We start from the raw sequence: 25,588 nt of genomic DNA on the forward strand, positions 1-25,588 counted from the left end.
ATGTCCTTGGGAAGTACAGGAGGATACAACAGGGTCATGTCCTTGGAAGGTACAGAAGGAACTGAGATATATCTGTTGAAAGAGACCACCGAAATAAGAGGAAAAAAACTTACCTTGAATATTTTAAATCACATATATTTCGCCAAAATTTATCACTAGTAGCGACACTGTGTTCAAATCTCAGTAAAATGCAGCTGAAATTATAAATCGGCAAGCGCACATATAGTTCTTGAGGCCGCCATTGCATATTTTAAGTAGACTGTTGCCGAGTCGTTGACAACATTTCTCATTCCCATTTCCACAGAGGAGCATAATGCGGGACCGACGCAAGTGCCAGCCAACGGTAATGAGCGAACGCACCAAGTTTGTGCATTTATGGGTGGGTGGCATGTCCCTCCGTGGCATCGCTGGATCATTTGGCGTCAGCGTGTCCACAGTGTACCGCTGGATTCACCGCTGGCTGCAAGAGGGTCATGTCAACACAAGACGCAGCCAACACACTCCTCGCCAAGAAAATGCGACGTGCAATGTAGCTCCCGCAAGATTCATACAGTTTCGTACAAATTTTCTACACTACAAGCCACTAGCAATCGGTTGCCAACCAGATACTGTTTCACAATGCAGCCACTGGAATGAAAGCGACCCCTATTGTGCCTCTTATTCAGACTGTTGGAAGATCCGTGAATGTGTACACAACAATAGCGAAGAATATTTGAAAACTCAACAACAAAATGTTTATCACTGAGAAGTTAACACCCTTTCTCAAGCTTGTGTTTTTATTGACTACACTGCACCATTTTTATCTATCCATGACAAAATATCGCCCGAGGGAACCCTGGATATTATCTCCCACTTAAGTTCTTTATTACACACAATAAATACAACGGTAATTTATGCATTAGTGACTAATGAGTAAACTGTTGTATTTTTAATGAAAATTATGGCGAATAACCGTTTTCACAGGAACTATGAAAACAAAGAAACGTATCTCCAGGATGCTGAGTAGCAACATCTTGTGATGCACAGGAATAACATCTTGAGATGCAGAGAAACATCTTCAAGACGCTGAGGAATAAATAACCCGCTGATGCTGAGGAACCACACACGCTCAAGACTCTCAGGCGTCAAATCCTCAAGACGCTGAAGAATTAAACTTAAAATCCTCGAACTTAGAGAATCTGTCATTAACACGAGCTATACTCTGATTATTATAACTGTCCACTATTGTATCTTCGCAGCTAAGATACTCGCTACTCGCTCGCGTGATGCTTCTCATGTGTTCGTGTCTGTATCAATATTTAGAGAAAATAAAAGAATGATTATATTTTGTTTTTTTTATAATCATTTTTCCATATGACGTAGACTATAAACAAAATCTTATCGACCCTTTAAGTAAAGTGTCTGATACATGAACTTCGTAATGGTGTTTCATGCCGTCGTATAAGGCGCATGAGAGCAAGACTGTAATGCGTGTAATTTAGATTTTTTCAAAATATACCTAATGTCAGAATCATGTCCTATGTATATATTACAGTCGTCTTATATTTGAACACATAGGAGCTATAACAATTGTTACAATCATCCTTCATAAATCCATACGCCGACACGTCAACTCCCAAGTATCTGAAAACATTCACTTCTTCCATACTACTACTCCCCAATTTGATATCCAATTTTTCTTTATCTAAATCATTTGATACCCTCATCACCTTACTCTTTTCTATGTTCACTTTCAACTTTCTACCTTTACACACATTCTCAAACTCATCCACTAACCTTTGCAATTTTTCTTTAGAATCTCCCATAATATATATATATATATATAAACTAAAAGGCTTTCAGTGCTTTCTATTCTCGTAATAAATTAATTAATTTTTTCAGGGAATGTTTGTCATGGTGTTTGCTGGACTCATTCTGAGTGTATCAGCACTCGGTCTTGAGATTTTGACTTCAAGTATTCAAGGCAATTGAAGATACAATAACAATATAGTTTTTCGATTATTTTACACCAGGTCATTTGAACCATCTCTGATGCTCTGTTAAAATTATATAGCCTGCACGCTAATTTGTTTTTAATATATCATCATTACAAATATTTTTCCCTACCGTTTGATTCAGGCTACATCATAATCTTTTTTGCTATGTTATTCTGGACAATATCTCAGAATTGTTTCTTCGGATCCACAGTCCCTATAGTTCACAACCCTGAATCGAAAGCCTTGTTAGGTTTGAAGGCCGTTGACTACACCAGGGTCATTAAGGCTGAGCGTCTTTGATAAACTATCAAGGATCTTACACTATTACATAGGAAAACTTAAGCCGTATATACTTAGAAACACCTCTCAACGTATATACCTGGTTTTCTTTCTGCCGTTATTTTTTTTGGGTAACTATGAGAGATCCTAACAACATACAAAATAAAAAATCATTTAAATATGATCAGGAGATTTCAACGCGAATCAAGTAGGAATCCACGAGTGAATTCTTTTTTGGTAACTATGAAAGTTCCTAATAACATACAAAATAAAAAATCATGTAAATATGATCAGGAGATTTCAACGCGAATCAAGTAGGAATCCACGAGTGAATTCTTTTTTGGTAACTATGAAAGTTCCTAATAACATACAAAATAAAAAATCATTTAAATATGATTGGGAGATTTCAACGCGAATCAAGTAGGGATCCACGAGTGAATTCTTTTCTGGCAACTATGAGAGATCCTAATAACATACAAAATAAAAAATCATACGTAAATATGATTGGGAGATTTCAACGCGAATCAAGTAGGAATCCACGAGTGAATTCTTTTTTTGGGTAACTATGAGAGATCCTGGAAATAAAAGGTATAAAATACCGACACAATGGAAATATAAACACAAATGCAGTATAATGTGATCCTTTATTGACAACGTTTCACCCACACAGTGGGCTTTTTCAAGTCATACACGGATCTACCTGGGGTTGGAAGGTACGAGAGTATTTATAGTCATGTTCAGAATGTTGAGGTCAGGTGGAGAATGCTGCATCTGATGATCTACCGGGTGGGGTTATAGAGTCTTGGGTAGCTTGGCAGGGGTATTGGACAAGTTGTGAGTAGACCTTCTGCAGTGTTCTATGTTCTTATGTGGGATAGCGATGAAGAAGTTTCTTGGCGAGTGGTTCAGCTATGTTATAGAAGCCATTGTTCTGGTTGAAATTGTTGGTTGTAGAGATGAGCGATGATTCCAGGATTCTTCTGTATTGAGTGTTGTCTTCTGTGGCTATAAGTCTTGAGTTTCTGTAGTTAATTAAATGGTTGTGTGAATTGCGATGTTGTACACAGGCATTCCTTGTATCGTCAGTCCTGCTTGCATATTGGTGTTCTGAGATACGTGTTTGGAGGTCTCTTGATGTTTCGCCCACATATAATTTGTTGCAGTCATTACAAGGGATTATGTATACCCCTGCAGAGGATGGAGGCTTGTCCTGTCTACTACTGGTGATGTCCTTGATGGTCGTGGTTGTGGAGGTAGATACTTGGAATGATGTTTTGGTAAAGATGTTGGAAACATGTTTGGCAATGGAGTTGGTTGGGAGGACTATGTATCTCTTCTCGGCAGTGTCTTCTCTGGGTGTGTTGAAGATGTTTAATGCCCGCCGTCTGCAGTCTCTGATGAAGTGACGAGGATAGTGGAGTTTAGAAAATACTTGTTCAATTATAGTGCATTCTTCCTCAAGGAACTCATTGCTGCAGATTCTGAGTGCACGTAGGAAGAAACCTATAATTACACCACGTTTGGTTTTGGTGTCGTGGTGAGAGTAGAAGTGGAGAAGATCGTTTTGGTTGGTGGGTTTTCGATAGACTTTAAAACGAAGTTCGTGGTCAGCTTTGCAGAGCAGAACATCAAGGAAAGGAAGAGTGTTGTCGACTTCTTCTTCAAGTGTGAACTGGATTGAAGGCTCGACCTGGTTGAGCTTGTCTTGGAGAGCTTGAACGTTGAAGCGTTTAGGAGTTATGAGGAGAATGTCGTCAACATAACGGAGCCAGGTGACAGACGAAGGAATAAAGGTGGAGAAACGTTCGGCTTCTAGATGTTCCATGTATAGGTTCGCCAGGACTGCACTGAGTGGCGAACCCATGGGTAGTCCAAAAGTCTGCTGAAAGAGGTGATTTTCGAAAGAGAAACACGTAAAGCCAACACATAGTTCAACAAGGTCGATGAAATCGCTGGCTGGAATGGGAAGATCAAGTGAATCGTCAATTTTCCTGCGCAAGAGATCGATGGCTTGTGTAGTAGGTACTTTGGTGAATAGGGAAGTCACGTCAAGGCTGGAAAGTTTCTTGTTCCTGATGTTGATGTTGCGAATGCGATTGAGAAGATCACCCGAGTGTTTGAGATGTGCTGGACTGATAGTGCCCAAGAGTTTAGAGAGGTGTTTTGCGAGAATTCCTGAGAGCTGGTGGGGAGCACTGCCTATTCCCGAGGATATGGGCCTCAGTGAGATACCAGGCTTGTGAGTCTTTGGCAGGCCGTACATTCTGGCAGGTCTGGGGTTGCTGGGCATGGTGTGCAGAAGTTTCTTCCCTTGTTCTGAGCCCCTCAGAATGCGGCGAGTCCTTTGAAGAAAAGTTTTAGTAAGGTTGTCCACTTGGTTAGTTGTGAGAGGTTTGTAGGTATCTGGGTCATTAAGTAGATTGAGCATTTTGTTCCTGTAATCGTCAGTGTTCATGATAACAACATCACCTCCTTTATCAGCGGTGGTGACCCTGATGGTCGTGTCTTCTGCTAAACCTCCCCAGTCATACCTCGACGTTACATCAATGCACTCAAAGGTTTAGCAGAAGACACGACCATCAGGGTCACCACCGCTGATAAAGGAGGTGGTGTTGTTATCATGAACACTGACGATTACAGGAACAAAATGCTCAATCTACTTAATGACCGCAGGAAAATTGACGATTCACTTGATCTTCCCATTCCAGCCAGCGATTTCATCGACCTTGTTGAACTATGTGTTGGCTTTACGTGTTTCTCTTTCGAAAATCACCTCTTTCAGCAGACTTTTGGACTACCCATGGGTTCGCCACTCAGTGCAGTCCTGGCGAACCTATACATGGAACATCTAGAAGCCGAACGTTTCTCCACCTTTATTCCTTCGTCTGTCACCTGGCTCCGTTATGTTGACGACATTCTCCTCATAACTCCTAAACGCTTCAACGTTCAAGCTCTCCAAGACAAGCTCAACCAGGTCGAGCCTTCAATCCAGTTCACACTTGAAGAAGAAGTCGACAACACTCTTCCTTTCCTTGATGTTCTGCTCTGCAAAGCTGACCACGAACTTCGTTTTAAAGTCTATCGAAAACCCACCAACCAAAACGATCTTCTCCACTTCTACTCTCACCACGACACCAAAACCAAACGTGGTGTAATTATAGGCTTCTTCCTACGTGCACTCAGAATCTGCAGCAATGAGTTCCTTGAGGAAGAATGCACTATAATTGAACAAGTATTTTCTAAACTCCACTATCCTCGTCACTTCATCAGAGACTGCAGACAGCGGGCATTAAACATCTTCAACACACCCAGAGAAGACACTGCCGAGAAGAGATACATAGTCCTCCCAACCAACTCCATTGCCAAACATGTTTCCAACATCTTTACCAAAACATCATTCCAAGTATCTACCTCCACAACCACGACCATCAAGGACATCACCAGTAGTAGACAGGACAAGCCTCCATCCTCTGCAGGGGTATACATAATCCCTTGTAATGACTGCAACAAATTATATGTGGGCGAAACATCAAGAGACCTCCAAACACGTATCTCAGAACACCAATATGCAAGCAGGACTGACGATACAAGGAATGCCTGTGTACAACATCGCAATTCACACAACCATTTAATTAACTACAGAAACTCAAGACTTATAGCCACAGAAGACAACACTCAATACAGAAGAATCCTGGAATCACCGCTTATCTCTATAACCAACAATTTCAACCAGAACAATGGCTTCTATAACATAGCTGAACCACTCGCCAAGAAACTTCTTCATCGCTATCCCACATAAGAACATAGAACACTGCAGAAGGTCTACTCACAACTTGTCCAATACCCCTGCCAAGCTACCCAAGACTCTATAACCCCACCCGGTAGATCATCAGATGCAGCATTCTCCACCTGACCTCAACATTCTCCACCTGACCTCAACATTCTGAACATGACTATAAATACTCTCGTACCTTCCAACCCCAGGTAGATCCGTGTATGACTTGAAAAAGCCCACTGTGTGGGTGAAACGTTGTCAATAAAGGATCACATTATACTGCATTTGTGTTTATATTTCCATGAGAGATCCTAATAACATACAAAATAAAAATCGTATAAATATGATCGAGAGATTTCAACGCGAATCAAGTAAGAATCCACAAGTGAATTCTTTTTTTGGCAACTATGAGAGATCCTTTTAACATACAAAATAAAAAATCATATACGTAAATATGATTGGGAGATTTCAACGCAAATCAAGTAGGAATCCACGAGTGAATTCTTTTTTGGTAACTATGAGAGATCCTAATAACATACAAATTAAAAAAAATCATATAAATATGATTGGGAGATTTCAACGCGAATCAAGCATTAGGATATATTTATTAGAACCTTTCGGTTCTGGGGTTCTATGGTTCTAGTATCGAAACATTGATATAGATCCTAGTTCTTGCTCACTTCTTCAACCAGTTATCAGTTTTAGTTACCAAGGTTAATACCATGTTATGATTGAGAGAGAGAGAGAGAGAGAGAGAGAGAGAGAGAGAGTATCTGTCTTCATGCCAGGGACTAGAAAATAGGGTGAGAAAGACATAAATCACTATCATTGCCAAGTAACAGACTCCACCTCAGTTATCCGCTCATTAAACCAGGTGGCTTCCACTAAACACTCATAGTCAAGCAGACATAAAATGATCGCGCACTTTGCGATTAAAACAGGACACTGGGCAGATGAGTCTTATAGACCATAAGGTCATTTAAGATGATCGAAACCACTCTGAAACAGCCCATGGCAAGTCACAGCTACTACAACAACTGAATTATATCTGTAAATTAGGAGAAGTCTGCCTTATGGTCCTAATAATTCGTACGAGTGCTTATATCACACAAGATTAATTATATATATATATATATATATATATATTTATTTATATATATATATATATATATATATATATATATATATATATATATATATATATATTATATATTATATGTCGTGCCGAATAGGCAGAACTTGCGATCTTGGTTTAAATAGCAATGCTCATCTTGCCATATAGGACAAGTGAAAATTTGTGTATGCAATAATTTCGCCAAAATCATTCTGAACCTAACGAAAAATATATATTTCACTGTGTTTGTTTAGTATTAAATTATTGTAAAAGTATCTAAAATATATTTAGTTGGGTTAGGCTAAAATAAATTATTCTTGTTATAATAAGGTTAGGTAAGTTTTCTAAGATTCTTTTGCTGCAAAATTTAAATTTTTTACAATAACATTAATGAAAAAAATATATCTTTAAACGTATAAGAGAAAATTTTAGAAAGGACTTAATTTTAAATGAGTTCTTGCTAATTGACCAGTTTTACATATTCGGCACGACATTATATATATATATATATATATATATATATATATATATATATATATATATATATATATATATATGATATAGGATGCAAAAACCTCTTTAAAAATTATTTGTATTACTCTAAATTTATCAATGCAAAAATTCCTAATCAATAATTATTAATAATATCTAAATAAAATCTTATCTCATGTGGAAGCTTATCTTATCTTCAGCACAACGTCCGTAATCTGGAAAATATCCGCAGGTGAAAACTGTTACAGTAGAGAGCTTAATCTTCAGGTATGAGTCACACGCAAATTGTGATCACACTGACACTAACTGACACAGTGTGTCACACTGACACATTCAGTGAGGGTCGACACTTAGTGTCAACCCTCATTGAATGATTCCTCTGAACGAGGCATGTGGACACACTAGGTTCCATCTGTCATCAAAGGAAAACCTCTTGGAAATTATATCATAGTTACACAGTTTCTTAAGGCATCTTGTTATTTATCATAAAATATTTATGTAGAAGTATGGAAATAATGATAATCTGCAAATATGCAAACTATCGTGTACGTAATTATTGACAGTCGAATTCTCACTCCCTCATTTACAAGGGAAGGTGCCTTATGGCCCAAAAAATGTATTGAATGTATATATGAAAGAAAGGTTCATGTCCCATGTATCTTGTTTACGAGATAGGTTTTAATAAATAATAAAAAAAATCAATGTAGGCAATGGAACAGTTCACAAGTAACCCGTATCTAGGACAGTTTCAGTCTTTTAAGTATCTCTTATTTGTGTATTGTAAGATATTCTGGGGACATGAATAAACAAAAAGGTTAGTATTGCAACGAGAAAAAACAGAGAATACTTACTGCTGTTATGGACGGTATCCACATTTGCAAAGGCGGTGCATGGCAACCCTTCAACATATCTGCAGTGCCCTGGACAACCTTTGGTGCATGGCAACCTTCCCCACATCTGCAGTGCCCTGGACAACCTTTGGTGCATGGCAACCTTCAACATATCTGCAGTGCCCTGGACAACCTTTGGTGCATGGCAACCTTCAACATATCTGCAATGCCCCGGGCAACCTTTGGTGCATGGCAACCTTCCCCACATCTGCAGTGCCCTGGACAATCTTTGGTGCACGACAACCTTCAACATTTACCCTCATTTACTGCTGCTACATCAATTAGGACCACGAATCTTCCCACAACTGGCAAGATCTCTGTAACAGCGTCAGGAAGATGGGGCACTGCCTGACGCAGCTAATATATTACATAGATCTTGAACCAACCTCAGTATCTAAGCAATGGAAATGTTTTCAGGTGAGAGAATCTTTAAACACAGAGTGTCGCAGGTAATCTCGTCAGCAAGATGAGTGGGCAGGATTGGAACATGTTCGTCGACAACCTTACAAACTATGGATATAATTATAACCTTAATTTTTAAAGAGGTGGACTGGTAAGCCAGCGAAAGTCTTAAGTCAGGTGACCAAAAACTCCAGTTGCGGATCATAATATGACTCAGATCAGCGTCAGGAAACACTTGTCGAGTTTCCTGACGAATCTTATCTAACCTATGTATGGCAACTGTTCTAATGAAGATATTTTTGCAGTCATTTAGTACGCCACGGTAGCGTGCTGCTACATCCTGGTGTCCGCCTCCTCGTAGGCGCCTAGTCATAGTTTGTCTGCATTTAATTGTACACTAGATCGGACGTTTGTTTCCTAGATTAAGAGTACTGTTCCATGATATTCTATGAGTGAAGCATATGTGCCGAGGAACGTAAAGAATTAAGTTTTATTTACGTCGGCTTTCATGAAAACACTCCAGTTTTGAAGCACAATCTTTCCTTCCTGACTGAACTCTTGCAGTAATGCCAGTTTCTCATTTGTCCCGCGTTCTTCCTTCCAGGGAAACAGGTTTTTAGATATCCAACAAGGCATCAACGCGCTCGACAAAGTCGCTGAAAGTGTTTGTAATGCAGTTTTTTTTAGCATAACCACCAAAAAGTGTCGTACTTCTCTGGACGAACCATATTGGCTGTTGCTGATCCATCAACAATGATGAGATCCAAGTAAATGGTCCGTAAGTTTCCATTTTCCTCACATCGGTGGAAAGCAAATCTTCAAGGTAATGCATAACATTAGATTTGGTCTTACAGAGTTCCGTTTCATAGGTAAATATAGATGACTGCAGGTAAAGACTATCTTCTGTCCGGGAATAACGACACTAAGGAGTACCTGGTTGACAGCAGCGCGGGGAGTCAGTGCGAGAGACAATGATGAAGCAGGAAGAAATAGAAGACCTAATTATGTTGTAATGATCTGGCTACTACACTGTTGCCAATGATGTGTGATGGTCACAAATTGATCATCACAGACTGATGGTCACAGACTGATGGGGTTTAAATAAAATTCTTTAAGGTACACATTTGAGGGGTCAATAAGCCCCCACGTAGACGGCACAAACACTTAATATCTTAAAGGCATAGCAAAAGAGAAAGACAAGTAGTCTGTTAACTCTTATCACAATTTTTAAAGTAACCTGTTCTTTACGATTTCCCTGAATGTCACTGTCAGATTGTTGAACAACGTATATATAGCAGTGCCATGATAGGCCCTTTGGGAAGTTGATGAACTAAGATTAAGCTCTATGTAACCCAAAGCATTGGTTGTGAAAACACAAAATTATGATTGACGCAAATGCTGCGTTACACCTGAAACACCAAGAACACGGACATGGAACACTGATATTCCTAGCTTGTCTAGAATAAATACGACGACCTAGAAACGGCAGTGGTGGGATTTCCTGATTCTCGGTGTGTCCTGTGCTTTAAAATTATTTTATTTACTGCTATTAGTATAATTAATATTATTATGTCCATTATTAATTATCTTTACGGCATGACTAACATGTTCTTGTCGACTTGAATTTGACAAAGTTCATCCCGGGTGTCCGAGTCAAGAACCAGAGTGGTTCCTACTCTTCCTTAAGTATCTTGTGATCTATAAACACATCTACAAAAAGCTAAGCTCTTGTCACAGAGTGAACGATCCTTCTGAAATTATGCAGATATCTGCCAGACTATTTGTGAAAATTGTCAATAAATCTGCTCGGCAGGAATGACCCCTCATATACACATTGTCAGATTTATTATTCATGAAGACTGTGCTACGGTACAGAGGCTGAAACAATCCTCAGTCTATAAATTAGAAATAAAACAGGGTGACGTTTCGGTCAGTCTATCTCGCGACTGATAAAGGACTGAAACCAGAGGCCATGTCAGGTCACTGGTAGACGACGAAAATATAACTGAGGTCGGGTCAAAGCGGGTTTTTGTGATCATAAGAGAGGAAAACATCAACAAATACTTAGACACTTATGCAACATATGGGAATCTTTATTAAGGAAACGATTCGCCACACAGTGGCTTCATCAGTCCAATACAAAGCAGAGAGAAGTAAGGAGAGGAGGAATTTGAGGTAATCAGTCCCTCATCTATTCCAGGCTGAGGGACTGATTACCTCAACTCCTTCTCTCCTTACCCCTCACTGCTTTGTATTGGACTGAAGAAGCCACTGTTGCATGTCGGTTTTGAAAACCATTTATCACATCAACAAACACAGTCGACAGTTAGAGACATATACAGTGTATACCTGGAGTATACCTGGAGTATGCCTGGAGTATACCTGGCGTATACCTGGAAGGAGTTTTAGGGGGTCAACGCCCCCGCGGCCCGGTTTGAGACCAGGCCTCGTGGTGGATCAAGGTCCGATCAACCAGGCTGTTATGTATACGAAGGTTAGAAAACCTTCGGTGCTGGTGTCATATACAAGTAAAAATGAACTATGAAATGTAATTCCGATAGTCATTAAAATGTAAATATAACAAGAGATGTAAGGAAGCATTATTAATTATTTTTTGTAGTTCATATATGATAAGAATCATAAATAACAAACCAGTTTTTTCTATAATGTTAAATTTAACATAGCATCTCGCTCAATTATTAACCTGTTTAACAACATTTTGTATGTGACGTCATACAATGAAATGCCAGCAATGGTTGGCTAGGTTATAAAATGGGTGACCGGAGCAGCGCCTGCCTCAGTAATCTCCAACACAGCGTATTGCTAGCAGGTCGTCCTCTCAGCGAATTGCTAACAGGTCGTCCTCTTAGCGTAACTGCTCACAAGTCGTCATCTCAGCGTAACTGCTCACAAGTCGTCATCTCAGCGTAACTGCTCACAGGTCGTCCTTTCAGCGTATTGGTCACAGGTCGTCGTCTGGCCTTCCAGGACGTCCTCAACTGCACTAACAAGTGTCCACTAAGCTGTATGGGTGAGATATTAGCAATATAATGGGTGTTATATTTGACTATAGTTTCATGTTTATGTAACGTTTATTTTGTTAACTTGCCGAAAAATGTTGTGTCACAGTTTACGACGGTGGTCTTACATTTTTCCTTTTTGATGGTGTTAATCGATATTTTAACTAGCTTCTTGCATCATTGTATGATTCTCACGTTTTTCTATCCACATGGTGTTTTTTTATTTACAATATTTGTTAGTACGTCTATTTGTAATTACGAAGATAGTCTCATCTTGTAAACAGTAATGTGATTAGTACCTGACCTTGTCCTGTTTCTCACTTTCATTTGCTTTGACCTTAGGTCAAGTTTTCTTCACTTTCATGTTCTCTGAAGATTTGATAATGATCTACAAAGAAGCAAAAAGTTTAAAAGTTCGAGGATAACAAAAGCCTCAACGAAACTGGCTTCAGATTTGCATTAAAAGCTCATGCCGCACTCTGTACTATTCCTTTTGCAAGCACTGGGTTTACAGGATATGGAAATACCTCTGAGGTAGAGGAAATTGGGCTTATAGGATACGGGGATGTGTGATGGAATATTAATATATAAGATGATTAAAATCACATCAATCTAGTATTAAGATAAAGATAAAAATACAATTTTACACTTAAAAATGAAGTCCATTTTCCCTGGTTGGTTTAAGTCATCATTTTGGTTTATAAATAAAACCTTTTAAGGTTAGATAATCAAATATATATTTTTTCTAAAAACTAAATTCAAAATAACTTCTATATAATAGAGGAAATAGACTTCCAATGCTGTGTAACCGAGGCATCAAAACTTTTGGTTTAAAATGGCGGTCAAATGACTCGATGATAAAATCACATCGTATGTGAGACTTAACTCTTGACGGGGTTGACAAGTAAACCTGCGGAAGGCTTCGGTCAAGTCACCAAAAGTTCCACTGAGCAGATCATACAATGACTAAAACCTGCTGCAAGGGAAAAGTTAAATTTATTTCCCCCTGATTCAGTAAATTACCCTCTCTCTCTCTCTCTCTCTCTCCCCCTCTCTCTCCCTCTCTCTCTCTCTCTCTCTCTCTCTCTCTCTCTGAACATCCATATCTTTCATCCAGACAGGAGAATGGATCGTCGAAGTGGATACAGACAAACAACTGTAAGTGACCGGAAAAGAATCATATGGATGTGGATAAGAGGGATGTCCACTCGCGTCATTGCCAGAGAGAGTGGAACAAGTGCCACTACTGTTCAGAGATGGATCAATCGATTTCAGGAGAACGGGCATATCAACAGATGCTCAGGAGTAAAGTCTCGTGCAGTTAAAGGCTTGACTCTCCTTCCTGACCCATCAACAGACCCACAAACATTAAAACCTGAAGTTTTAGCATCGAATTCTCCAACGCCTGGACCTTCGGTGGCGCTAATATCGAACAGTGCGGCCTTGTTTGCACCTTCACCGTATACAATTCCGCATTTACATAAACAAAACACAAATCCCGGAATTGTACCTTCTTACAATGACAGAACTGCAGCTGTCTCCAAAGATGAACTTTCACTCATCTATAATGACAAACTGAATCTCCTGCGGCTGTTACACAGAAACGAGTCAGTGTTCTTAAAAATATCTGAATATATCTAAAGATATTTTTGAGTTGTAATAACAGTGAAGTATTTATTACGACTCTGAAGAGCCTCTGATGTGACTTAAAAAACTCATAACCCTTATCACTTTATTTGTATCCCTTTAAACGCCCATCATCAATAATGAAAAGAATTATCTTGAATTTCTATTTATAAATAAAAATAGTAATTATCCATATAGTGTGTGTATATACGTATGTATATATAGCATATATAATGGAAATAATAATAATAATAATAATAATGTAATGCAAATTATTATTACTACCCCTTACCGATAATAATAATGAATCACTTTACGATGACAGACGTAAAAGAATCACATGAATTTAAAATTTAAAAATCAACAAATTGGCAAATTTTATTCATGATTTTTGTTAATAGCCACAATTCCGTACAAAATATAGAGTATAATTTCATTCAATTACACGATTTTAAACCCAAAATCTAAGGTATGTTGGTATGTTTGTATTTATCCAGTTGTATAATGAGATGATGGAGCACATATGTCTACTTAATTATAATGATGTGACATTGTGGCAGTTCAGAGCTTATCTGACCTGTGATATCCACACGCTGCTGGCAAGACATTGAATGAATGATGGTGAAATATGTTTCTTTTTTTCTTCTGGGTCTCCGTGCCATGGTGGGAGACGTCTGGTTATCTGAAAAAAAAATTATATATATATTCAAGGAAAAAACGTTAAACCTGTGTGGGTTTGCAGTTCATGGGGAATGTAAGACAATGAGGTTTGATCCAGGGAAGAAGAGGGAGGCTCCAATTCCTTGGCGCAAGATCCATTCACCAGCATTGAAGGACCCCACTCAATGTAAATAATAATAATAATAATAATATAATAATAATAGTGATACAAATTATAATTTCGGATAAGTTAGTGAAACAGAAAATTTAAATATCTGCGATAACACTGTTAGAATCCAGAGGATAACACATGATAGCTCATCTGAAATAAACATCATGTAACAGCACATAGTTACTAGCCCGACACACAGTAACACATGTAACAGCACATAGTTACTAGCCCAGCACACAGTAACACATGTAACAGCACATAGTTACTAGCCCAGCACACAGTAACACATGTAACAGCACATAGTTACTAGCCCAGCACACAGTAACACATGTAACAGCACATAGTTACTAGCCCAGCACACAGTAACACATGTAACAGCACATAGTTACTACCCCAGCACACAGTAACACATGTAACAGCACATAGTTACTAGCCCGACACACAGTAACACATGTAACAGCACATAGTTACTAGCCCAGCACACAGTAACACATGTAACAGCACATAGTTACTAGCCCAGCACACAGTAACACATGTAACAGCACATAGTTACTAGCCCAGCACACAGTAACACATGTAACAGCACATAGTTACTAGCCCAGCACACAGTAACACATGTAACAGCGCATAGTTACTAGCCCAGCACACAGTAACACATGTAACAGCACATAGTTACTAGCCCAGCACACAGTAACACATGTAACCGCACATAGTTACTAGCCCAGCACACAGTAACGCATGTAACAGCACATAGTTACTAGCCCAGCACACAGTAACGCATGTAACAGCACACAGTTACTAGCCCAGCACACAGTAACACATGTAACAGCACATGTTACTAGCCCAGCACACAGTAACACATGTAACAGCACATAGTTACTAGCCCAGCACACAGTAACACATGTAACAGCACATAGTTACTAGCTGGACACACAGTAACACATGTAACAGCACATAGTTACTAGCCCGACACACAGTAACACATGTAACAGCACATAGTTACTAGCCCAGCACACAGTAACACATGTAACAGCAAACAGTTACTAGCCCAGCACACAGTAACACATGTAACAGCACATAGTTACTAGTCCGACACACAGTAACGCATGTAACAGCACATAGTTACTAGCCCAGCACACAGTAACACATGTAACAGCACATAGTTACTAGCCCGACACAGAGTAACACATGTAACAGCACATAGTTACTAGCCCGACACACAGTAACACATGTAACAGCACATAGTTACTAGCCCAGCACACAGTAACACATGTAACAGCACATAGTTACTACCCCAGCACACAGTAACACATGTAACAGCACAAAGTTACTAGTAACAGCACAGAGTTACTAGCCCAGCACACAGTAACACATGTAACAGCACAGAGTTACTAGCCCAGCACACAGTAACACATGTAACAGCACATAGTTACTAGCCCAGCACACAGTAACACATGTAACAGCACATAGTTACTAGCCCAGCACACAGTAACACATGTAACAGCACATAGTTACTAGCCCAGCACACAGTAACACATGTAACAGCACATAGTTACTAGCCCGACACACAGTAACACATGTAACAGCACATAGTTACTAGCCCAGCACACAGTAACACATGTAACAGCACATAGTTACTAGCCCGACACACAGTAACACATGTAACAGCACATAGTTACTAGCCCAGCACACAGTAACACATGTAACAGCACATAGTTACTAGCTCAGCACACAGTAACACATGTAACAGCACATAGTTACTAGCCCAGCACCCAGTAACACATGTAACAGCACATAGTTACTAGCCCAGCACACAGTAACACATGCAACAGCACATAGTTACTAGCCCAGCACACAGTAACACATGCAACAGCACATAGTTACTAGCCCAGCACACAGTAACACATGTAACAGCACATAGTTACTAGCCCAGCACCCAGTAACACATGTAACAGCACATAGCTACTAGCCCAGCACCCAGTAACACATGTAACAGCACATAGCTACTAGCCCAGCACATAGTTACTAGCCCAGCACCCAGTAACACATGTAACAGCACATAGTTACTAGCCCAGCACACAGTAACACATGTAACAGCACATGGCTACTAGCCCAGCACCCAGTAACACATGTAACAGCACACAGCTACTAGTCTAGCACCCAGTAACACATGTAATGCTATAACGGGATGCTAATAAAAAGAAAATTTAAGAAACTGAAGAACAAGTAACTCTGCTGGACGTTCCTTATTCCAGGGAGAAGACTTGTTTCTGAAGGTATACAGACACTATACTGTGGCCAGCACCATGGTGTTGGAACACTGTGGCCAGCACCATGATGTTGGATCACCGTGGCCAGCACCATGGTGTTGGATCACTGTAGTCAGCACCATGGTGTTGGATCACCGTGGCCAGCACCATGGTGTTGGATCACCGTGGCCAGCACCATGGTGTTGGATCACCGTGGTCAGCACCATGGTGTTGGATCACTGTGGTCAGCACCATGGTGTTGGATCACCGTGGCCAGCACCATGGTGTTGGATCACCGTGGCCAGCACCATGATGTTGGATCACCGTAGTCAGCACCATGGTGTTGGATCACTGTAGTCAGCACCCTGGTGTTGGATCACCGTAGTCAGCACCATGGTGTTGGATCACCGTGACCAGCACCATGATGTTGGATCACCGTAGTCAGCACCATGGTGTTGGATCACCGTAGTCAGCACCATGGTGTTGGATCACCGTAGTCAGCACCATGGTGTTGGATCACCGTGGCCAGCACCATGGTGTTGGATCACCGTGGCCAGCACCATGGTGTTGGATCACCGTGGCCAGCACCATGGTGTTGGATCACCGTGGCCAGCACCATGGTGTTGGATCACCGTGGCCAGCACCATGGTGTTGGATCACCGTGGCCAGCACCATGGTGTTGGATCACCGTGGCCAGCACCATGGTGTTGGATCACCGTGGCCAGCACCATGGTGTTGGATCACCGTGGCCAGCACCATGGTGTTGGATCACCGTGGCCAGCACCATGGTGTTGAATCACCGTGGCCAGCACCATGGTGTTGGATCACCGTGGCCAGCACCATGGTGTTGGATCACTGTGGCCAGCACCATGGTGATGGAACACTGTGGCCAGCACCATGGTGATGGAACACTGTGGCCAGCACCATGGTGATGGAACACTGTGGCCAGCACCATGGTGTTGGATCACTGTGGCCAGCACCATGGTGTTGGATCACTGTGGCCAGCACCATGGTGTTGGATCACTGTGGCCAGCACCATGGTGTTGGATCACTGTGGCCAGCACCATGGTGTTGGATCACTGTGGCCAGCACCATGGTGTTGGATCACTGTAGCCAGCACCATGGTGTTGGATCACTGTGGCCAGCACCATGGTGTTGGATCACTGTGGCCAGCACCATGGTGTTGGATCACTGTGGCCAGCACCATGGTGTTGGATCACTGTGGCCAGCACCATGGTGTTGGATCACTGTGGCCAGCACCATGGTGTTGGATCACTGTGGCCAGCACCATGGTGTTGGATCACTGTGGCCAGCACCATGGTGTTGGATCACTGTGGCCAGCACCATGGTGTTGGATCACTGTGGCCAGCACCATGGTGATGGATCACTGTGGCCAGCACCATGGTGATGGATCACTGTGGCCAGCACCATGGTGTTGGATCACTGTGGCCAGCACCATGGTGTTGGATCACTGTGGCCAGCACCATGGTGTTGGATCACTGTGGCCAGCACCATGGTGTTGGATCACTGTGGCCAGCACCATGGTGTTGGATCACTGTGGCCAGCACCATGGTGTTGGATCACTGTGGCCAGCACCATGGTGTTGGATCACTGTGGCCAGCACCATGGTGTTGGATCATTGTGGCCAGCACCATGGTGTTGGATCACTGTGGCCAGCACCATGGTGTTGGATCACTGTGGCCAGCACCATGGCGTTGGATCACTGTGGCCAGCACCATGGCGTTGGATCACTGTGGCCAGCACCATGGCGTTGGATCACTGTGGCCAGCACCATGGTGTTGGATCACTGTGGCCAGCACCATGGTGTTGGATCACTGTGGCCAGCACCATGGTGTTGGATCACTGTGGCCAGCACCATGGTGTTGGATCACTGTGGCCAGCACCATGGTGATGGAACACTGTGGCCAGCACCATGGTGTTGGATCACTGTGGCCAGCACCATGGTGTTGGATCACTGTGTTGTAAGGACTGGACAACACAGTGAAAGCGCTCAGGTCTACAGTGTTGTCTCAGACTTCACAATGTTGATGTAAGGCGCTGAATGATAGTTCACCTAATGATCTATTTGTCTTAAAAAACGCAAATGACGTTTAGTTCTACTACTGTACGTAACAATACAGCTATGACAAATATATTTGTAGACAACAAGGAACCATAATTGAAGAGGAATAGAAACTTTAAACTTAAAGGGACGTTATTTTGTGCATTTAGCTTTGACTATTAGCATAACTATTGCCTAAATAGTATGTTAATAGTTTTGCTAGTATAATTTATAATGAAAGGCTGCTTTTATTCGTGAATGTTTTGGGGAAATAAAACTGAGCTTTTTACAGTAATTCTTGTAGTGACTTTTATAACTGTCTGCGTATGTAAGAATCTATGAAAAATATGTCCAAAAATCATTCAATAAAGAATTTTATGAAACATTTCCAAATAGCTGATATTATTTACTTATAAGCAAATATATATAGTCCGTAAATTTTATAAATTTGTGTGCCGCAGGTTTTGTTGTAGTCGAATGCTGAGACTGAATGATGTCAGGTGTGACCTCACTAGTGCTGATGGTTGCTGTCTCCCAGGTTGTAGGACAGCTGTCTCCAGCACCTGGTAAGACGGAGAGAGAGCCATTCTTAGACCATTCCTTATTAATTAATACTCGAGAGTATATGCTCTTGTTAAGCGAGTGTTTAATGTCAATAGAAAGAGTAAAACTATGATTAAAGGGGAACGAAATGACCCGCTCTGTATCACTCAGAAGCGACATTTCTTTACTGGTGACATTCTTCGTCTTGTGTTTTATATTTACAAAGGTGAGGTTAGTCACACTGATAAGCTATAGATGTTGTCCTTGTGACAGATGACCCTGAGTTGCTGACACTAGCAACAGGGGCAGTAAATGAAGTGTTGTCAGCAGTGTCTGGTCCTCAGTGCTCCCTCCTGCTGCTCACTGATGGTGCCACATCCTCCATTGCTGTCTTCCAGGTGGGAGTTTATGGAAAACACTACCGTTAAAATCTTAAATTGTAAGCTGATTTATTTTATATGTATCTGAAACAAAATTTATGTATATTAATTCCCTGGAAGTGCTGATCTCTGGAGTCATACAGTACTTGAGGAATGAGAGGAAATGAGCCTTGTTGCAAGTCTCATTTCCTCTCAGCATGACCAGCGAGGACAGACGTGTAATTATAGAATTGTTTCAGGCGATACAGCAGCTCCACATACCAGGTGGAGTGGTAGTAGTGGAAGGTGTATTGAACGACCACACTCATAACCTAACACACGGGAACATCTGCAACACGATTGTCCAAGCTAGACAGGTATGTTGCTGAAATTTCAGCGTCCTAAATAGTTATGAAGATGGGTCGCCTTAATATCTTTTCCTCTCTAGTCTCCCTGACACTATACCTTCCATCTCTTACTCTTCATAATGTTTAATCACTCCCCACAACACCATAGTTTCAATCTCTTACCCTTCACAATACTTCCTCTACTCCACAACATCATACCTCCCCTCTATTACCCTTCACTCCCTCTAATCTTCCCAACATTATCACTAAATCATCCTCACCAACATCGTACCTCTCCTCTCTTATCTAACAACATCCTACCACTCACATGCTCGAAATGAAAGTTTGACACATTTAAACCATTGTAACACGTAGATAAACCTTGTTAAACTCAGAGTTACCAAAAACTGCGTTAAAGTTAATTAGTAGAAAGTTACCAGGAAGCGCATTACGTCCTTCAATGTAAATTATTTTCATTAAAGATACCCAAGTGTTCCAGAACTGTCTTATTCACCAACTTGTCGGTATTTTATACCACCAATATAACGACACCAGCAGTAATATATTACAACAGCTACGGCAGGTGTCGTGGTGCGTGACGGTGATGATAGTGAGTGACAACACAGTTTTTCTTAACACCTTCGCTGAGTGTTCCCTCAAGGTCCGCCTCCTGGTGTGGTCGACGAGGCTCCTCGCCGTCACCAGACTGCCCCTCCAACAGCTGCACCAACTCCACAAGACCTTCTCCATGACCAACTCCATGCTGCTTATTGTCGACAACAACTTCAGGAAATTAAAGTAGTAATCTAGAGTGCGATAACGTAGATCTTTATATTTAGAAAGAAGAATTGTAATATATATATATATATATATATAATATATATATATATATATATATATATATATATATATATATATATATATATGTAGTGCCGAATATGTAAAACAGGACAATTAACCAGAATTTATTTAAAATTAAATCCTTTCTGAAATTTTCTCTTATACGTTTAAAGATATATTTTTTTCATTAATGTTAATGTAATTTTTTTTAATTTTGCACCAAAAGAATCTTAGAAAACTTACCTAACCTTATTATAACAAGAGCAATTTATTTTAGCCTAACCCAACTAAATATATTTTAAATTAGTTTACAATAATTTAATACTAAACAAACCCAATGAAATATATTTTTTTCGTTATCTTCAGAATGATTTTGGCGAAATTATTGCATACACAAATTTTCGCTTGTCTTATATGGCAAGATGAGCGTTGCTATTTAAGCCAAGATCGCAAGTTCTGCCTATTCGGCACGACATTATATATATATATATATATATATATATATATATATATATATATATATATATATATATATATATATATATATATATATATATATATATATATCGAGAGAGTATATGAAAATATAAACCATAGATCACCTTACTCTATATGGAGTACATAGATTTTAAAACCATTACAGATGCGACGTATACATCTACCTTCCATACAGCTCACACAACACACGAACAGTGAGGGTTGCTTCCTGGACCCTGGAAAACCGTCTCAGTATGAGAAGCAACTTTCAACTCTTTCCCGAGAAGTTCTCTAGGTAAGGATAACTCACTGTTCTAGGCTTATGTTTTGTCTTTAAATCTTAGTGAATTACTCTCGATAGCATAACACATTCACCTTAGCTCGGAGTGGGGGGGGGGGCTGGTGTGTATATTAAAAAGTCCAGTTCTTGGGAGGAAACACTTTCAATGGAATAATAACCAATTTATCAATGAGTTGAAATTTTAAATAACTAGAGAAAAATAAATTAAGTGGTAATTATTATAAAACAAATATCACAGTTTAGCACCTCAGTAGTCACTAACACTTTATTGAAACATCTAAAACAATAATTCTACTCTCCATAAAATTTTCAAAAACATCATTTAAAACCATAAAAAATCTATACGAAGCAATCAAGTGTACCATGGTAAAGCATGCACATATCATGCCTCCCAAAACTGTTTTAAGCATTGTCGTAAAGGCTACTACTTGGTCTTCAGGTTTACACACGGTCCGTCCCTCAGAGCGGCAATGCTGGACTCCTCTTTCAGCATCGCTTATATGAAGGAGGATCCTCGGGCTCCCGGAGGGAAGGTACTCTGGTTCAAGGGTCTTCTTGTTCAGCTCTTGGATTACATTGCTCACAGTATCAACTTCACGTAAGTTATCTTAATTATTATTACTGTTATTATTAAAATTATTATGATTATTAAAATCATTATTATTATTATTATTATTAATACTTTCACTGTGTCATATCACATCAGGAAGATGGATTTATTCTGGTTTAAGTACCATGTCAATTATTCTTTCTTCATTTAGTTATTTTACATATTTTTGTATGTTGTACAGGCACGTCTTAGTTACTATCATCTATATAAAAAATAGATTTATTGATAAACCATACCACGGGCGGGGATAGAACCCACGATCAGAGAGTCATAAAACTCCAGACCGGCGCGCTAGCCGTCGTGTCATTACGATTTCGTGAGTCATATTTATTGATGTTTAATACACCTGTTAATCTCATAAATATAATGTTTAATCTTCGCATCTGTAATAGTGATAAAATATTATTTTATTTTGACTTCCCCACCAGGTACAGCTTCGTGACCCCGGCTGACGGGAGTAGTGGAAACATCAATAGTGATGGCAGATGGTCCGGCATCGTAGGCATGGTGATGAGGGAGGTCAGTCTTGCACACGTTCAGTATGCCCACTGTTGTTACATTCAAGGAAATGCTATAACTTTTGTGATTTGGGTCATAAGCTCTTCACCAGGATCATGGCATCTGGAATAGCTGTAATAATTCTTTTTTGGATTTATTGTCCTCAGGAGGCGGACCTGTCAGGCTGCCCCTTAACAGTAACAGCCAGCAGAAGTCAGGTGTTGGACATGACGATGCCGGTGATGTGGAGTTATCTGACTTTTGTAGGCTCGCTAGGAAGACCAGAGATAGACCCTTGGGGTTTCGTGCTGCCTTTCACCCCCGTGTTGTGGCTGATAGTCTTCGTCTCTATGTTCATCATGATGGCTACAATGCTCGCTTTATCTTCGTTTCCTTCCATTATGAGTCCAGGCAGAAAAACATGGCTGGATAAATCACTTAACTTCCTGAAGATACTCCTTCAACAGGGTAACTTTACTTACAAATTCCATTTGTTTTAAATTGATAGATTTCAAATATGACAAAGGTGTTTTTGATATCAGGATTATTATTTTGTTGAGGAAGTACTGTACACTAAGAAGTCATATAACGCCTTAGGGAACCGAGGTAATTAGGTTTGATTCGAGGAAAAGCAGATTATTATGTAAGCGTTATGGTAGTTGTACTTCAATTGTCTAGGTCAGTAAAATTAACAATTTTGGAAGGTTAACTTAAGTGTAAGTTACTCTGAAGTTAAAGATGATAAACTGTGTTAAATGTTAAATATTTTATAGTTACCGAGCAATTGATTTATTTTCTATACCCATTTAATGAAAAAAAATTCTTTCTTCCACACTTTACGTTTCTCGTGACCTCGAATGGCAACATTTTAAGAACTTTATCCAACTTGCTTTAATAAATGAGTTTACTTATCCCTTTATGTGTAAGGGTAAAGTCATTATAAAAGAGTAAACCAAGGAAATAACTTTTCCTATAGAGAATATAGTAATATTTTTCATTACTTAAGTGAAACTTTTAACTTCTTTCAGATTTCAGAATGGTTGGATTGTGGTGGTGGGAGCGAGTGTTGTGGCTCGTGTGGTTGTTGGTTAACCTCTTACTGTCACGGAGCTACTGTGGTAACCTCATGTCATACCTGGCAGTCAGGTACATACCAAAACATTTCCCAACATTGCAAGACTTTCTGGATGATCCATCAGCAAAGTTAATCTGGCAGCGAGACTCATCCACCGAAGAGTACATCCGCGTGAGTTACTTTGTGTTATTATTATATTTATGGATGAGCGCTAAATTCACAAGAGCTATACAACGGTAATCAACATAATTCCTAGACAGGGAAAGGAACATCCCAAGTTACATGAGAAGTTTTCCGCTCGATGCGCTACCCTAGATTGATGCCTCCGGAGGTATAAGTTTCTAATGCGGTTAAATACCAGCAGTGAAGGTTTGAAGCCAATCAGAAGAGGCATTCACGAGTTTGCAGGGGAACTAATATCACATTTTTTTTCAATAAAACAGGCAAGTTGACACATATACAGCTCAAAAAAAAAAAAAATCGAATCTTTCATCATCAAGATACACAAACTGTGAAAGTTTATAGCATTTTATATTTATAAAGAGAAAAACATCCAGATGACTTGATTAAGCTCAACACAACAAAATGTTATAATCAAAATATTTGCTCTGTACCTGTGTCTATTCCTCAGTAACCGAAGATGAACGAAAATACAAATAAAAATCTTAGAATTACTTACACATGTGTTCTGTTACGAATTATCACTCTGAAGTTTACATTTTCTTTTTCAGTCCAGGAGTAACACTCTGCTGGATGAGTTGGCAGACCTGGAGAACAAAGGTCGTGTAGTTCGTAAGTCAGTGACCGAACTGGAAAACAGTATTGAACAGCTAGTGAAGCCTGGAACACACTTGCTTCTCTTCTTCGATGAATTCTTGTTTGATTTCCTAGGGGATGAGTTCTCTAAATCAGGTTAATAATTTCTATGACCACCGATCTGTAACGAACTAATGTTTACTCTAAGACTTTTTTTTTCTTGCTATTCAAGTGTTTTTACAACTATATTTAAGACGCATTCGAAATTTGTAAAAAAAAAAAAATATTCTGTGTTGTCTCACGTACAGGACAATGCGATTATTACTTCCTGAACGTAAAGTTCAAACCCAGTATGGGTGCAATGACGGTCTCGAAAAACAACCCACTACTACAGCCCATTAACGAGAAGTACAATAATCATTATTCCTGAGATGTGTTTCCTTAACTCTAACTGTAATTGTAAGTAGTTAGACATAGCTAACTACTTAAGAGCACTTACACGCATACACACACTTACTTGTACATATTTGTAATATCTTATTAAATGTTAATGTACCTGACGGTACTTAAGAATTATAAATGTGATATGTGCTTTCAGCACAATAATATTGAACTCGAGAGATTGATTTTATTTTGATTGCTGTAATTTAATTTAATTTGATAATATACCTCTAGACTTAATAAATTTATTAAATTTTAATTTCTCTAGTTAGTAGCCTACCAGTTGTAATCCTAAAGCACTATTGAACCATACTGAATTTTAATGGATAATTGGACAAGGATACTGACTACTTGTTACGAAAACCCAGTAACAGGCTGGATGCTAGAAGGGCAGTCCTTTCTAGTATTCACTGGAGATCTCTAAGCTTTTAGAATCGCGTTTTTTGTAACACTATATATGTCCAATGCATGTTCCAGCTGCCCCTGGTAGATGTCTCGATCTCTGTCGTTTTAGATCCCATTTCTAGTTGTCAAATATTCAGCCAGTGGCGAAATGTTTTTTTTAATGTCCTTTCCGCACTGCTTCTCTTGTAATTTAGCTTTTGTTTTGCAACTTTTGTTTTT

At 39.8% G+C, this 25,588-nt stretch overlaps 1 protein-coding gene across 1 annotated transcript in view; it reads left to right on the forward strand.

Annotated features, from left to right (window-relative positions):
• Positions 1-19,210: 19,210 nt before the first annotated feature.
• LOC128695299 (uncharacterized) overlaps positions 19,211-25,588 on the forward strand; it is a 49,456-nt gene continuing 43,078 nt past the window's right edge. Inside the window, exons 1-9 of the mRNA XM_070095342.1 lie at positions 19,211-19,283; positions 19,534-19,658; positions 20,466-20,764; positions 21,450-21,578; positions 22,024-22,182; positions 22,623-22,713; positions 22,860-23,160; positions 23,721-23,938; positions 24,499-24,644. Coding sequence (XP_069951443.1) covers positions 19,211-19,283; positions 19,534-19,658; positions 20,466-20,764; positions 21,450-21,578; positions 22,024-22,182; positions 22,623-22,713; positions 22,860-23,160; positions 23,721-23,938; positions 24,499-24,644 — 1,541 coding nt within the window. The remainder of the gene's footprint in view (positions 19,284-19,533; positions 19,659-20,465; positions 20,765-21,449; positions 21,579-22,023; positions 22,183-22,622; positions 22,714-22,859; positions 23,161-23,720; positions 23,939-24,498; positions 24,645-25,588) is intronic.

Source organism: Cherax quadricarinatus, chromosome 50, assembly GCF_038502225.1.
Source record: "Cherax quadricarinatus isolate ZL_2023a chromosome 50, ASM3850222v1, whole genome shotgun sequence".
NCBI classification, from domain to species: domain Eukaryota; kingdom Metazoa; phylum Arthropoda; class Malacostraca; order Decapoda; family Parastacidae; genus Cherax; species Cherax quadricarinatus.